This window comes from Triturus cristatus, chromosome 6 (assembly GCF_964204655.1).
Source record: "Triturus cristatus chromosome 6, aTriCri1.1, whole genome shotgun sequence".
Classification (NCBI taxonomy): Eukaryota; Metazoa; Chordata; class Amphibia; order Caudata; family Salamandridae; genus Triturus; species Triturus cristatus.
In genome coordinates, this window is record NC_140589.1 from 596,038,044 (window position 1) to 596,055,581 (window position 17,538).

At 47.1% G+C, this 17,538-nt stretch overlaps 1 protein-coding gene across 4 annotated transcripts in view; it reads right to left on the reverse strand.

Moving 5' to 3' along the window:
* The window catches only part of CEP162 (centrosomal protein 162), an 857,607-nt gene that overhangs the window by 31,861 nt on the left and 808,208 nt on the right, over positions 1 to 17,538 (reverse strand). For 3 of the 4 annotated variants that reach the window (XM_085611039.1, XM_085611040.1, XM_085611038.1), the window contains one exon: positions 14,578 to 14,712. In XM_085611039.1, the coding sequence (XP_085467165.1) occupies positions 14,578 to 14,712 (135 nt within the window). Of the gene's footprint in view, positions 1 to 14,577; positions 14,713 to 14,756; positions 17,095 to 17,538 lie in introns of those variants that run through there. The other variant, XM_085611041.1, reaches the window with a different exon arrangement.

A 17,538-nucleotide genomic window follows, 5' to 3' on the forward strand; every position in this document is an offset into this window, starting at 1 on the left:
ATTAAAAACGTACAGGAAACTATATTCAGTTTCGCCCCATGGAAACCGTGGGGGGGCTGGTTATAGTTGCATTCTGTGGGGTTTTAAGTCAAGAAAATCAGGCTACCTAATGTTACACTACCTCCAAGGAAGAGAATAGCAGTACGCGGTGCCCACCCGCATTTGAAGTTACTCACGTTCTATAACACAAGAGCCCGCCGTAGAACCTGCCAGTGAACCGCACGGTGTCCCGAGGATACCGACGAGGTTCTCCCGGATGCTTATATGCCAAGTGTATTGCCTGGTTACCTCCGTGCACGTGATGCGGTCATGTGACAGCGTGTAAGTCAGGGGGGGCGTGGCAGAGAACGAGTCGAGTGACTCCGTGATTTATGTGTGCTAAGGGATGTAGGTTAAATACTCATAACCTAAATAGCGTTAAGGGGTTATAGGCAAATAACCAAGCCTTCAGAATATTAAGGACTCGGAAAATTGAATTACATCCGCGTTATTTCATGGAAGTAAGGGATACAGAGTAAATATCATAAGATTATATCACATTGGACTATGAGTAACTTCATGGAATGTGTAATTTCATAGAACTAAGGGATACAGAGTAAATAGCATAGCTTCATGACGCATTGGACAATTGGACAATGTTAAAAAAAGACTTTATTTTTACTGAGCACTGATGGTATAGGGAGTGGGACGGTGGAAAAAAACTATCTAATTAGGAGGTAGTATAACACTCTTTCCAACCAAGTGACAAGGTCTATTAATAAGCACTGGGGCATCCTGAAAACTAGATACTTAAAATGGGACAAACCCCTTTTCTCCTTTAAATGTGCAAGGAGCATCAGTGACACACTGGTAAACACCCGCCCCAGAGTTGAGGAACATGAACACACAGCAACAGTACTGAACGCTTGGGGTCTTCCTAACGTCACTAGCTACTACCCCTGTGGCAATTGTAGTGTCTGCCACTTAACATATGCTACCAAAACACTGACTCTTGAAGAAGGCAAGGTATGGACACAAAGGGCACACACTAACTGTAACAGTACCAACGTAGTGTATTTGATAACTTGCCCTTGTGGACTACGTTACGTAGGCATGACAGGGAGGACAAACAAAGGATTTGTGAACATTGCAGCACAATCAGGTGCAAACAAGTCACGACGAAACTGACTGAACACTTCCTCCAAAGTAACTACACCACTAATGACATGAGATGGACAGTGATAGAGGTAGTAAAACCCGGCCAAAAAACAACACAACGTTTATTTGAAAAGGAACAACGTTGGGTCTACAGATTATCCACCAACACCAACAGTCAGAATGATAGTATTCCATGGAATTCTGTCAAACAGAGGTAATCTGTGAGCCTACACTCCCGCTGTCTCTTTGTCCTCCCTGACTAAACATGCAGGACTGACTCATGGGTCACTATACCATCACTGACACATTCATGCTCGGTTAAATATATGGACTAACACCTACAACGTACATACACGCAAATGTTTTATGTAACCACAGAATTTATGTGCCTTAGATTATTGAGCACTACCTCCTCATTTTTCGATAGTTTTTTTCCATTCTCCCACTCCCTTTACCATCAGTGCTCAGCAAAAATAAAGTCTTTTTTCACACATCGTCCAATTATTCAATGCGACATGAAGCTATGCTATTTACTCTGTATCCCTTAGTTCACATTCCGTGAAGTTACTCATCGTCCAATGTGATATGATGCTATGATATTTACTCTGTATCACTTACTTCCATGAAATAACGGGGATGTAATGCCATTTTCTGAGCCCTTAATATTCACAAGGCTTGGTTATTTGCCTATAACCCCTTAATCCTATTTAGGTTATGAGTATTTAACCTACATACCTTAGCAAAAATAAATAACTGAGTCACTCGACTCGTTCTCTGCCACGCCCCCAGACGTACACGCTGTCACATGACTGCATCACGTGTACGGAAGTAACCAGGCAATACACTCGGCATATGAGCCTCCGGGAGAACCTCCTCAGTATCCTCGGGACACCGTGCCGTTCACGTTCTTGTGTTATAGAACGTGAGTAACTTCGAATGTGGGTGGGCACGCTTACTGCTATTCTCTTCCTCTCTCCCTTGGAGGTAGCGTAACATTTGGTAGCCTGATTTTCTTGACTTTAAACCCCACAGAATGCAACTATAACCAGCCCCCCCACGGTTTCCATGGGGCGAAACTGAATATAGTTTCCTGTAAGTTTTTAATGCCTTGGTTCATCCTTCATAATGTTTGTCGCTCTATGTTGTTTGACATTATTAGCACAAGTACAGTTGTACATGATGTGCATGATCGTAAACTCACTCGCTCTACACTTTAAGATGCTCTAAACTAATAGAGCTGCATGACACCCACCGGTAACAATGAATGACTGTGGGTATGTAACGAAAGATAGGAGTGTATTTTATACTCCAAACAGAGATGCATCACCTTTATAGTGCATGAGAACTATGTCACAACAATATGGCATGCATGGTGTGTGCTGAAGAATATCCACACCGATAATAATGGAGAGCGAACAAAAACATGATGCAGTAGAACAAGTTACTTACCTTCGGTAACGATGTATCTGTAAGAAACATTAGTTAGTTAGATTCCTCACCTTAGAATATCCCCAGGCGTCAGGCTGGATCCGGAAAGATTTTTGTAGCAATACCCCTTGCGCGTCGCTAGGCGTCGTCTGCGGCTCCGAGTCCGTCGTCGGCGTCGTGCGCCGGAATGACGTCGTCGGAGTACTTAGACGCCGCACTCGCGCGCTGACATCAGTTCTTATACATAGCTTTCCGTGCCAGGGACGCTGAGCCATGCAAGAGACCGACACTGGTGGCAAAAAAAAATCTAGGGCCTGAAAGGGAGAACCTGAACCCTAGATGTCGGTTCGCAGAACGGGGAGGCTGGGTGGGTCGGTGAGGAATCTAACTAACTAATGTTTCTTACAGATACATCGTTACCGAAGGTAAGTAACTTGTTCATCTGAAAGAAACACGTTAGTTAGATTCCTCACCTAGCAATACAAACCCCGGTGGTGGGTCTGCGAACCAAGATCACACCAGAAAGTCCTGGAGAACAGAACGGCCAAAGTGGCCATCTCTCCGGACTTGGCTGTCCAGGCAATAGTGCTTGGCAAACGTGTGCAGTGAAGCCCACGTTGCCGCCTGACAGATGTCCTGCAAGGGGACTCCCCGTCCCAGGGCAGTTGTCGCCGCTGTGGCCCGAGTGGAATGGGCTCTCAGCCCAATAGGAGGGACCTTTTTCGCCAAGGAATAGCAGATCTTAATACACAACACGACCCATCGCGAGATGGTCCGCTTGTGCACAGCTTTACCCTTCTTAGCACCTACATATCCAACAAAAAGTTGGTCGTCCACCCGGAACTGTTGTGTGCGGTCCAAATAAAAGGACAGTGCACGTTTTGGGTCCAGACGGTGGAGCCTCTCTTCATCTTTTGAAGGATGCGGAGGCGGAAAGAAGGTGGGCAACGTGACAGATTGCCCGATGTGAAAGGGAGTCACGACTTTAGGAAGGAAAGAAGGACGGGTCCGGAGGACAACCGTATCCGGATGAACCGAAAGGAAGGGAGGCTTAGCTGACAGAGCCTGGAGCTCACTCACCCGCCTAGCGGAGGTGATAGCCACCAGGAAGGAAGTTTTCAGAGTCAGTAGACGAAGTGGACAGTTGTGAAGGGGCTCAAAGGGAGCACACAGAAAAGTGAGAACAAGGTTCAAGTCCCACTGAGGCATTACGAATGGAACAGGAGGGAACATATTAGTAATGCCCTTCAGAAAACGGGAGACAACAGGGGACTTGAAAAGAGAAGGCTGATCAGGAAGCCTTAAGAAAGCAGAGATTGCAGCAAGATAACCCTTCAAGGTGCCCAGAGCAGAGCCCTGCTGGGCCAAAGAAAGAACAAAGAGTAGAACCTCAGAAAGAGGGGCGGAAAGGGGATCCACAGCCTTTGCTGTGCACCATGCCACAAATTTGTTCCACCGGCAGGCGTATACCGTCTTTGTGGAGGGACGCCTGGCTGCCAGAATGACATCACAGACTTCAGGAGGCAAGTCAAATGGCATCAACTGTCGCCGCTCAATCTCCACGCATGGAGGTGGAGGCTGGACAGGTTCGGGTGTAGGATCGTCCCCTGCTGCTGCGACAGAAGGTCCTCCTGAAGAGGCAGACGTATCGGGGGATCGACGGATATACTGAGTAGCTCAGGATACCAGTACCTTCGTGCTCAATCCGGAGCCACCAAGATGACTTGGGACCGGTCGCGCCTGATCTTCTTCAGCACTCTGGGCAGAAGTGGTATAGGCGGAAAGGCGTACAACAGACCGCAACTCCACTCGTGATGAAAAGCGTCTCAGAGCGAGTGCCGCCTTGGAAATTCCAACGCGCAGAACTGCTGACATTGCGCGTTCTCTTCGGTGGCGAATAGATCTAACCAAGGCTCTCCCCACTGCAGAAAGAGACCTTGCGCCACGTCCGAGTTCAGACGCCATTCGTGATCCATCATGCACCGGCGGCTGAGTTCGTCTGCTCTGGCGTTCAGAGAGCCTGCCAGATGTTGAACCACCAGGGTGATGCCCTGATGTTCCAGCCATGTCCAGAGGCGCAGAGCCTCCTGACAAAGGGTCCAGGACCCCACCCCGCCCTGTTTGTTGCAATACCACATGGCGGTGGTGTTGTCCATGAACACCTGCACGACACTTCCCCGGACAGAGGGAAGGAAGGCTTTTAGTGCAAGTCGGATCGCCCTCAGCTCCAAGAGGTTGATATGGAGCCGAGTCTCCGCCGGAGACCAGAGTCCTCTGATCTCCGCCTCTCCCATGTGGCCCCCCCATCCCAGGAGGGACGCATCCGTCACTACGACATGCTCCGGTTGGGGTAGGGAGAGGGATCTGCCGCTGACCCAATCGCGATTCGTGAGCCACCACTGCAGCTGGTTCACAGTGCCCTCCGAGATCAAGACGTGGTCGGACAAGTTGCGTCGATGCTGGGCCCACTGAAACTTCAGGTCCCACTGCAGAGCCCGCATCCGCCACCTGGCGTGAGGTACCAACAGGATGCAGGAGGACATCAGCCCCAGAAGCCGCAGCACCAACCTGACCGAAATCCAGGAGAGAGGCCGGAAGATGGAAATCAGGGCCTGAATGTCCCGGACCAGCTGTTCCGGCGGATAAACCCGGAACTGCGCCGAATCGAGAACCGCCCCAATGAAAAGGAGCTTTTGGGAGGGACTCAGGTGCGACTTCGGCACATTGATGGAGAACCCCAGCGAGTGCAGGTCGGCCGTAGTCTGGATGTGGGAGACGACTTGCTGGGGCGAGCCCGCCTTCAACAGCAGTCGTCGTGATAGGGGAAGACTAGGACCACTGATCTGCGCAGATGAGCTGCGACCACCGCCATCACTTTCGTGAACACCCGAGGGGCACTGGAGAGGCCGAAGGGGAGCACGGTGAACTGAAAGTGCTCCTGACCCACCGTGAACCGCAGGCAACGCCGGTGGGCCGGCAGGACGGGGATGTGGAAATAAGTGTCCTGCAAGTCCAACGCTACCATCCAGTCTCCAGGGTCTAGGGAAGCCAGAACCTGAGCTAAGGTGAGCATCTTGAAACGGTCCTTCCGGAAGAAGGCGTTGACGCTCCTGAGATCCAAGATCGGGCGTAGGCCCCCTTTGCCCTTCTTGGAAACCAGAAAGTAGTGGGAATAGCAACCATGACCTACTTCCGGCCCAGGAACGCGCTCGACGGCCTCTTTGGCCAAGAGGGCCGAAACCTCGTCTCGTAGAAGATGCAAATGATCCCCCGACATACGGTGGTTCAGCGGTGGCATGGCTGGAGGGGTCGTCTCGAAGGGGAGGGAGTAGCCCCTTCGGACGATTTGCAGCACCCACCTGTCCGACATGATGGAGCGCCAGTGGAGCAGGTGATGGCGAACTCTGCCGCCCACTGGCGTGGAATGGGCCTGAAAGCTCGGACTAGGAGGGCTTTGAGGCGGATGCTGCCGGGGTGGATGTGGACTGACCGTCACGTTGACCTCCAGTACCGCCTCAGCGGAATCCACGTCCGCGACCGCGTACAGGTTGGTTCTGCGGCCGGTGGCTGGGCGGACGTGAGGAGGCGCCCCTTCCTTGGCCACGAAAGGGACAAAAGGCGGAAGTTTGCGGCCGCGGGGCCGAAAGACCCAAGGACTTGGCCCGCGAGTCCTTGAACCGAGCCAGCGCACTGTCCGCCTTCTCACCAAAAAGGCAGTGCCATCAAAGGGCATGTCCACGAGGGAACTCTGGACACCCCCCAAAAATGACGTGGACCTCAGCCAGGCGTGACGCCGAAGCGCCACCGTGGTGGAAATCGCCCTACCCAGCGAGTCCGTGGTGTCAAGTCCACACCGTATGGCATGTCGTGCTGCATCTCGCCCGTTAGCAAGTGCCTGGGAGAGACGTGTCCGGGCCGCCTCCGGACACAGGGGCAGCACGTCCTCCACCGCATCCCACAGAGAGTGGGAGTAACGGTCCAAGATGCAAGCGGTGTTCAAAGACCGCAGCCCCAGACTCAGGGACAAGAACAGTTTCTTCCTGAACTGTTCCAACCTCTTGGATTCCCTGTCCGGAGGAGCGGACGGGAAGGAGGATTGGGACGTAGAGGCCTGGATAACCAGACTCTCAGGGGTGGTGTGTTGGGACAGGAAACTGGGGTCGCCCGGAGCAGGGCGGTGGTGCCGGGCTACGTTCCGATCCACAGGAGGTACTGTGGAGGGCTTGGACCAAGTGCCCTGGAGAACGTCGACGAGGGCCTCATTAAACTGCAGCAGAGGCTCTGTGGAGCTTGCTGTCGGTTGAAGCACCTCAGTGAGGACGTTAGTCCTCACGGCCACAGCAGGCAAGTCTAGCCCAAGGGCTTCGGCCGCCTTGCGCAGCACCACTGAAAAAGCTGCACCTTCCTCCGACGCCACAGTCGGAGGAGAGATGAAACCAGCGTACGGGGAGGTGTCCAGACCACTGGCATCCACCAGTTCGTCTGCCCAGTCCTGAGAAAGATAGGCCTGTCTGGCCAGAGGATCCTCAGATCCCTCCCAGTCACCCCCGTCATCCGAGTCCTGATACACAGGAGGAAGGGACGGAGCCGGACGGTAGATGACTTGCTCATCCAGCGGCGCCGGCATCGGCGTCGGTCGATGCCGAGCCGGCGTCGGGTCCGGAATGGGGGTAAACAGGGGAACGGCGTCGTCCGGGGACGACGCCGGCGGTGGAACCGGGGTCGGCGCCGGCGGAGGAGGCGTGACGAGGTCGACCGGCACCGACAGAGATCCAGGCCTGGATCCCTCGGGGACCTGCGACGTCGGGGCCGGAGCCGTCGACGGCGCCGGGGCCGGAGCCGCCGGCACGCGAGGTCACCCAGTCGAGTCCGCGGGGCCTGAAGGCGCGCCGGCGGGCGTTGACGGCGGAGCCAGGCCTCTCATGGCCGAGAGGAAGGCACTAATCTCCGCCGGCGTCGCGTCAGTCCCAGGGACCGGAGGGTGCCGCGGGGGTGGAACCACCTTGACCCTCGGCCGAGTCGCGCGACCGGCGAGGGGAGTCCGAAGAGCGATGTCGCTTCTTGGACTTCTTGGAGTGCTTCGACTTACCCGAAGAGCCCGACGAGCGATGTCGATGACTGCGGCTCCGCGACCGGTCCTTGGACTTCCTCCTGGACCGGGACCTCGAGCGGCGCGGAGCCGAGTGGCGAAGCTCGAGAAGCTTGCGGGACCGCTCCCGCCTAGCCTTCGATGTCAAGGCCTGACAGTCGGGGCACGAGTCCGCGTCGTGGTCGGCCCCCAGGCAGAAGAGGCACCGGCGATGGTGATCCGTCACCGACATCAGTCGATGACAGGCGTCACAGGCTTTAAAACCAGGCATCCTACCGGCACCAACAGTCGACCAAAAAAGTCAAAAAAGTTAGTCAAAAATGGACTAGGGGTAAACTCTTCCTGGATCGGCGCTTACTGGCGCAGAAAATAGAAGAACTGACGTCAGCGCGCGAGGCGGCGTCTAAGTACTCCGACGACGTCATTCCGCCGCACGACGCCGACGACGGACGCGGAGCCGCAGACGACGCCTACCGACACGCAAGGGGTATTGCTACAAAAATCTTTCCGGATCCAGCCTGACGCCTGGGGATATTCTAAGGTGAGGAATCTAACTAACGTGTTTCTTTCAGATACATATTCACAGTAGGAATGCAAAAAACTGCGTGTAATGATCTGCTCTCTATCTTTCAGAAACCCTTTTTTCCCCTTCACAGAACACTGAAAGGTTGCCTCACCGTAAGTACACGGTCTGGCTAATTGCTGATCCAGGGACGGGTGCGCCTTAGCGAGTGCACACCTCCCGGTTCTAACATTTGGTCCTGACGAAAACCTTGTATTATCACGGATAGGTTGAAACATGTTGACCGAAAAACATTTCACTTATCACCGACACTTTTGGTCAATCTAGCCATTTTAAGTATCACACTTGGTTATAATCTGGTCTTATTGCTCCATATTAAATAATCCGGGAGTACAATAAAGTTATTTTTAATCCACTCACTTACACATTTTTCACACAGTTAAAAAAAGAAAACAGCTCCGCTGTAGTTCAGGCGTTGAAGCACACCTGAGTAACATTCAGCTACTCGGGTGGACCCCTATGATGAAGCATGTCACCAACTAGGTTGGTGAGTAAGGGGTTTCTTAAAAAAGGAAAAACTTTTTCCTGTGCTATCTCTCTCCATTTCTCCAATTCACGAGGAAGTTTCTTGTCCTTGGGATACTCCGTCTTTTTGTTGTGATATATTGACCTAGGGGACTGGGAGTCTGTTCCCAACTACAATACCCTTACTCTTTTTGTTTAACGGCATTTCTTGTTTTCTCCGTCTGCAAAAAGGTCTAATTGGGTAAAATCCCCAATCAGAAAAGATGCTGTGAAGAACTGAGTAGTTTAGTATTCCTTCGTATTTTTCTTGAATGATTCAACTGAGAGTATCCGCTTGAGCATTCTGGGTTCCTGGTAGATGGACTGCTGTAATTGTGTGATTCCTGGGGATGAGCCACTTCCAGATTCTTTGTGCTTCCAGGGACAAAGGTCTGGTTCGCGTTCCTCTCCGTTTGGTCAGATAATGCATGGTTGTTGTATTACTCATCTGAACAAGGAGAGAGTTGGTCCTGAATGCCGGGAGAACAGCCTTCGAGGCTAGATGAACTGCCCTCAGCTCTAGCAGGTTGATGTAGTAAGACTGTTACTTCTGAGACCATATGTTGTGTATTTGAAGATGGTCCATGTGAGCACCCCGACCTGTTAGGGAAGAATCCGTCACTATGGTTTGGGTCAGAATGTTTTGGTGAAAATTAGTTACTCGGAGTAGATTTTCTGAGAGGCACCCGATTTGAGTGATTGTCCCACATGAGTGGTTGGCATCACTCTCTCTTCCAATTTTTCCGACAGTGGATTCCATTGGTCTTCCAGACATTGTTGGAGAGGCCGCATGTAGACGTGGGCATTTGGAACCAGAGAAAGCATGATGTCATTGAACCCAAGAGGGTAGAGACCCCTCTCGCTGTTGGATGGGTTGATTTCTTCATATAGCGACATTTCTGAAGGATAGATAATAGTCTCTCTCTCCTCTGAAGAAAATACTTGTACTTTGTTGGGAACTGCACCCAAGAAGTGCAGTGGTTGAACAGGATTAAGATAGATTTGTCGTGATTTACATGAAGACCCATTTGATTGGGAATCATTATGCTTAGTTGATAATGTTGGCTTGCTTGCTGATAGGAAGATGCCTTGATGAGTCAATCATCCAGATATGGATAGACTAAGATTTTGATGTTTCTGTGGTAACCTGCTACAACCACCATGCATTTGGAAAACGTCTGCGCTGCAGTTTGGAGCCTGAAAGGAAGGACCTTGTATTGGGAATGGTCTCTTCCTACAATGAACCGCATGAATGTCCTGTTTCCTGGCTATCGGGCTGGGAAAATTGGCATCTTGTAGATCTACTGAACATAGCTAGTCTCCCTGATGAAGTTGGGCGTAGATCTGGTGAAGGGCCAATATTCTGAATGTTTCTTTGCAAATCTACTTGCTCGCTTTTTTGAGGTTTAAAAAAGGCCTGTACTCATTATTGCATACCTTTTTTTAATACCAGAAAGTAATGGGAATACAAACCTGTCAATCGCAGGAGAGGGGAAATTTTTCACCGCTTGTTTCTGCAAAAGGATAGAGACTTCTGGTTGCAGTTTTTCCAGAAGGTAAAGGGATGGTTTCTTCTGTGGAATATTTGGTGAATGACATGTGAATCTGAGGGAGTAACCATGCTCTACAATATTCAGAATCCATTTGTCAGTGGTTATCTTTTGCCACTCTTGAAGATAAGATGTTATACTTGTCCCTACCGGTGTAGGCAACGGAGGATAGGGAGAAGGGAAGACTCATTATTTGTCAACAGTTGTTTTATGAGCATTGGTACATGCAGTTTGTGACCCAAACATTGCATTCTCATTCTTGTCACATTCATATGCCTGAGTTTGGAAGCTTTATGTGATCTTTGTTTTGTATGTCTTCCTACTGCAATGTTTTTAGTAAATATTTATGATTATTTCATTTTGGACAAATGCAAAAAGACACAAATGTGTGTCTTTTGCTTTCTTGCCCTAAGTCTGCTGGGTATGCCCAGACGTGGGTCCTGGGCTCACTGCCACTGGATTCAAGCTATCCTGGCTGATAAGGGGTGAAACCCCGAAACCGGTCCTAGGATGCTTGTTTCCGGTCTGGGGAGGACCTGGCTTGGCAGTTGGGGCTAAACTATTTCCATGAGGCAAAGGGCCAAAACTGATATGCATATGGCCAGGTCTAAACTGGGGTGGTATGGTGAGCAAATGAATTATGGATTTAACCCAGATCTCTTGAATGGGGATGAATGTTTTGATTTGTTCTGCATTCCATCCATCAATTGTGTGTCTTTTTTTTTTTTTTTTCGGCATCATACGTAAACTTCATTTATTTCTATGTACATTTGATTTTTGACATTTTTTACGTGAGGGACCCTTGTTGAAATACTAGTTGTTTTAGTGGCTTGGGCAGATGATTGCTCTCCTCCTCTGCCTCTTGACTGATGGCGCTGTTGCCGATATCTATGTCGCTAAGATTATTGTTGTTGTCTTGGAGTTCAATGAGGGCACTGAAACGTCTGGTGGCTGTAGCAGCGGTCATGGGCATTTATGAATGTCTCCTATATTCCCTCCTTTTCTCTAATCCGACAGCTTTGACATTTCTGAGATTGGATTTTATTCACGACATCTTATCACCACTTGAGAGCCAAATAAAGTGTTACCTGAAAATGGCAGGTTAAAAATCTGATGATGGGCTTCTAGTTTTAGTCCTGTGAGTCTCTACAAAGATGAACTTGGAAGAACTAGGCCAAGAAAATAACCATGCACTGCTAGAGTGGAGGAATTGGCTGCAATGCTGATAACTTGGTTTGACATCATCATTCCATCATTAAGGATCTCTTGGAAATACTGACGCCTGCCTCTAGGCAGATCGTCTATGAACTGTTAAATGGAGTCCCACAGAGAACTTTCATAGCGCCCTAGGAGAGCAGTTGCACTAGCAGCTTTAATAGAAACTGCAGAGGTTCCACAGACCCTTATGCCCACTGAATCCAATTTCTTGCTTTCCCTTTCAGGAGATACTGTAGAAGATGGAGCAATGGCTGATTGAAGTTTCCAAACAGCTGAAACAATGACAGAGTATGGTATCAGATCTGTGCGAAGAAAAGATGGATCTTGATCCAGTGGTATGTATTTCATTAGAAAGCATTATGGAGCAGCCTTTACAGCAACCGGGGTCAGAAAATGTTTTATCGCTGGTTCTAAGAGGCCTAGAACTAAAGGTAGCAGTGGTCTAGCTGCGCACCATTGATGAAGTGTTCTAAAAAATTACCAACATGGAGGTAGTAGTGGTTGGTAAATCAATGTTCAATTGGTTAGCACGCCTGATAAGTACCTACCAGAAGGTGTTAATATCATCTATAGGAGGTATTCTCAGCGGATGAAAAACTGCTAATGTAGATGAATACAATCCTGAAGATGATGTTGTATGATAAGATTTTGGGAATCTTGATCTGGGTGTAGAGTATCTTTTCCTTCTTGAGTGGGAGCGTCTGTTAGACCTTGGACGATGAGGACGGTGGGATCTCGATCTTGGCCTAGACATACAGCATTGAGGTCTGGTGTGACGGGAGCGTGATCTAGGTTGCCTTAGTGTAGGTGCCACTGGTACAAGAGATTGTGGTGGTTAAGAAGGGATGACTGGTGATATTGGCAGTGAAAATACTGCTGGTATCACTGGTTGAGAAGGAGGTATTTGAGGAAGGAGAGGAAAGCGGAGGAGGAGTTGATTCCGTTTAAGCCTGAGGCGGTGTTAGCGTATCCGGAATTGTCACTGGAGGGGTTGGTCTGGATGGCCAATAGGCTCAGGAGTACTCTGAATCAGACTCTCAAGGAAGTCTGCACGCTTCCATCTGCGAAAACCACTCCGCTGTAATGGTCAATTAGGTTGAATGATATCTTGACGTTGAAGTTCTCAATGTCGTATGGTGTCTCAACGTTGATGTACCTCTCGATGAAGACGGTGCACTCCTCCTCAACATTGTAAGTGTTCTCAACATTGAACCTGTCCTTTATGTTGAACAAGTAGGTGCTGTACCTCTTCTCAGCGTCGATGACCTCAATGTCGAACGGAAATGTCGTTTTTCTCCAGATATTCTCTTTTTAGATCTCCGTCTGACAGAGTCCTCAGAGCATGACAAAAGTGCACTTGGTAGAGGGGACAGTCTCTCCTCACCTTTCTGAAGTCTCTCTAGTCAGCTAATCTTGACTTCTGTGGTGCTCCACTTGGCCATGGAAGTGAATCTTCTCTCTCTCCCTCAAAGTGCATCTGGAGATGGTCTAGCAGTGGCAAAACATCTTGGGGCATGAGAGTCTGGCAAACATGAGATACAGATCCTGTGCATGTCTATTTTTGCCATTTTTCTACAACCTTCTGGGCAGTTGCAAAAAGAGATGGCATTTTGCAAAAAAAGATATATATTTCCTGTCAGGATAATATCTAAAAATACTTTACACCCTAAATGACATCGAGTGAGTCTGGTTTGAAAAGCCTGGGATGAACATTTTTAGAGGAAAAAAAAAAACGTATTAAGGCAGAGATCAGCTCTAGGATCCTGCCAGCAGAAGTCAGAAAGCTGCCACCTGCAGGGCATATTGGGACACTTGAGGTCAAGAGGTCCGTAAAGGTGCAGTGCCCTATTCTCATTGTTTCCAATGCTGCAGCCTATATGCTGCTATATATTATCCTATCTGTTACTTTAAAAAAAATAAAAAGCGTTTGTGAAGGACTTGTTAAAATGGCACTTTTAATTTTACTTAAGTGGCTTTTAAGGGTTTGACCTCTTTTACCTTTTAGTTTTTAAATGAATGCATTAATATTGGCAATAAGGCTGCAAAATGTATCATTTGTGTCACATATGTCTCCTGGCCTGTCTGAAGTAAGGCAAAGTGGATGTGTCTTTCAAAGAACTGCTCTGCACATGTGTGGAACTAGTCAGTGCTTATGATTATCAATGGAGATCTCCTGAGAGTAAAGTAGGGGCTAATGTTCGCTATCTCATGCCCACTTTTTCACAATCTCAAAGTTGCACTTCTTTCTTCCTCCTAATATGAATAAATGGCTCAACAAGAATGTAGCTAAATGGGAAGACACCCAGGGAACCTCAACCCTACCAAGGGTAAAGTGTGCAGCTATCAGTGTTCCATTTCACTGTGATCCAACTATCTGCAAGATTTTGGCTTTATGGTACTGGGGTGAAATCTTCTAACAGTAGGTAACACAGATTACTGTATTTTTCCAGCAGTATTTAAAATTGCCAAACTGGTGTTAAAATGTATACGCTCAAGCACATGAAGCGGTGGAGAACTTACCTTTTAAAAACTTCAAACTACAGCTTTGTTTTTCTTAAAATGTAAAACAGTATGTTTCGTGGCATGTTCACTAATACTGTGAGCTAATGCTCATGATTCCATGAAAGCAGATAGGCAATAGGACTTTCTTAAGAATGCACTAATATAGAACTATAACCTGCTGCAGGAGGCTAAAATGGATGCTAAAGGCCTTCTTTTCGAGCAACAGGCTGAGCCTCACACCAGGGCTTATAACGAGGCAGAGAGTCTTAAACAATCAATATAGCCCAAGGCAGATGGCCTGTATTGCTGCTAGAATAGTACAAGTGGCTGTTAAAGTCGGACAGCTTTAATGCTATTAGAATTTGTCTCCATAAACTCACGCAAATAAACAAGCCTGCTTTCTCTGTGTGAATTATGTTCCTATAGAGAACCCAGAATGTAGACAAACAATAATAGAGCCAACATTCAAAGCATTCTGATTGGATCAGCCATTGTCTGCTTTTTATACAAGGTGTCAACATTCACTAAATGATGCAGTATTGAGATAAGAGCATCTATTTTATTACCTGCTGAAGTTCCAGCTCTCTCTGTGCATGCCTGTTTTCCATATTCCTTATTTTATTTTCCAAAGCAAGGAAGTGTTTCATTTGTGGGCTGTGGCTCTCTTTAGCTTCCCTTAGTTCTTCCAAAAGTTTTGCAACCTGAAATTTGAGATGAAAGGAGGAATTAAACTTCAAAAAACATTTCCTTGCAAAGTACATTCCTTTTAAAAACCCAGCAAAGGTGCCATTTTTTTTTTATTTCAAAAATAAAAACCCCACCATTTGTTTTTTATTCTGATGAAAGTGACATTTTATTACAGTGATAGTTAAAAACGAGAGCAGTATGAAATACATACCACGGATAAGCAATTTGTTTTTATTTTACATACCTGTGCATTGTTAATGCTTTTAATTATGAAATCAAAAAGGTTGAGAAGCAGGGCATAAGTCAAGTGAGGCTCATAAGACAATTACCCTGTGCAAATGAAAGAATCCTTCACCAGACAAAATTGAAAGTAATAACCATAAAGGTTTAATCATGTCAAGAATCATTACAGAAGGCAAAATGTGTTAGCTAGTAAAATGCATATCAGCATCGATAATGCATCAACTCATGCAAATGTGAGAGGATCACAATAAGGTAAACTCTAAAGGAAGCAAATAGCCAAAACCAAATTACAGTTCAGAAAGAACAAGAATGAAAAATCTGCTCAAATAAAAAGACAAGGAAAGTCTCAGTATAAATTGATAGACAGGCTAACAAAGTCTGCACAACTGAGAAAGCAAGAAAAGTCTGGCAAACAAGAAAGGGGACCACGGGAGTTCTGCAGGGCTCCACTCTGAGTCCCCTTCTTTCCAATCTATATGTTACTCCCCTGATCTATCTAGCAGAGGAGCTGGAAGCTAAGATCATAGCTTATGCAGATGAAACACAGCTCCTCTTCACTTGGAAGGAAAACGACTTGTCCTCGGATTGAGCAAAAAATTGTCTTTCAGCCGTTTTTAAATGGCTTGCACTGGCTCAGCTTAAGTGCAATGAGGACAAGTCGGAGGTACTTCTGTATGGGTCTTTTCCCCCACAATTTAGGGAGGCCCTTTGGCCCACAGAGCACCCTATGCCTAATTCTGTTGGCAACCCTGTTAAGCATCTGGGTGTCTGGTTCACCGAGGACCTCCGGTTTTCCACGCAGATAACAAAAGTTGCCGTAGTGTGCTTTGGTACATTGAAATCGCTCAGGAAGTTCCTTCCACTGCTACCCAGGTCAGCCAAGGAAATGGTGACTCGTGCCCTTATCTTGTCACGCATTGACTATGCCAATGCACTGTATATTGGCTTGCCTGGATACCAGATGAAAAAATTGCAAACAATACAAAATGTTGCAGCTAGAGCTCTGCTCGGCATCCCAGGAAGATAGAGTATAAAACAACATCTACGGGACCTACATTGGCTTTCTATGGCTCAACGTGTCCAGTTTAAAGCCCTCATTCTTGCCCATGGAGCTCTTCACGGATCTGGGACGCCCAATCTCAGGAGACGCTTTGGTTTTTCCGTCCTCCAAAGACAATTGCGTTCAGCCGCGAAGCGTCTAGCAGTGATACCCCGCGTTCGCCTTACTCGAATGGGGGGCAGTTATTTATCTTTTAAGGCAGCTGAAGCCTGGAATTCCCTTCTATATGAACTGCGGAATACACAAGACCCCAGGCTCTTTAAGAAGCAGCTAAAGACCCTGCTTTTTAATTAATCCACAGTTTCTCTTAGCTCCGTTGCATTGGCAGTTGGCTCCTGCGCCAGGACACTCTTGAGTATCCGTACGCGATATAAGTGTTATAAGCATAAAATCTCATAACACTTCCCAAAAACAGCACATTTGAAAGATTTCAGGCAGTGAAAGTCGCACACTCGATGATAAGGATTACCTAACTTTCATGCATAATTATATTAGGAAATGAAGGAAATGACATGATATTTGCGCTACAAAGAAAAACAATAGACAGTACAACTGGTGAATGACTCAGAGCAGATGCAGGTAAAGAACCTTGAATTTGTTGCAAATACAGAAACATTCTGCACATATTAATACATTTCAGCTGGACAAGTAAACAACACAATAACATTAATTCTATCTTGCTTATTTTCTAAAATGGAAACACAAAAGAGAATCATGCACATTAGAAACTCATTAATGTCATTTGAAAGCGCATTATTCTGTCACAGTAAAATGAATGTCAGTGCAGGCGAACTAGGCCACAGTCAAGTTAACCAAAGTCTGGTTATACTAACTAAAACACATGTAAATGAAGCATTTGTTTCTATCAATTAACAACGCGCTCGCACTCCCCCCTTTGATGATTTCTGAATCTACTACAAAACTTCATCAACCATTCCCAACTTCTTTGATTTTGTCTTCTCCAAGGCCTTCATTTCATCATAAACTCTGGCTTTGAAGTCATCAAGATAAATTCTTCCCTCTTTCTTTTTATGGTCAGCAATTTTCTTCTTTTGACAATCGTATTTTAAACCTCTCTTAAAACAAATAACTTCTAAAAAAAAAATGATATTAGAATTAGACCAGTTATATTCAAGGTTAATATTAATTGTGTTAGCATTTTCTTTAGTAAGTCGCCACCTACAACACCAAACCATCAACCAATGTTTCCAATTCCCTTTCAAATCTTACTAAACCATCAACCAACTATTTCCCCCACACCAGACTCTCCCAAGGTTTTAGTTTCACTTAAAACATTAATTATATTGTCAACAGATTTATTAATGTCCATACTGCTATCAAGTACAAATAAACAACAATGCTGGACTTTAATAACACAACATCTCCACCTTCCTTAGCAAACAATATGTCCAAAGTTGATCTATTTAGTATTGCCAACCGCTGAATTACGATGATGACACACAATTTTTTTTCACTGTGGACGAGAATACAAATAAAGTTATGCCACGACCAGGAAGTGCACCTTTCAGATAACTGA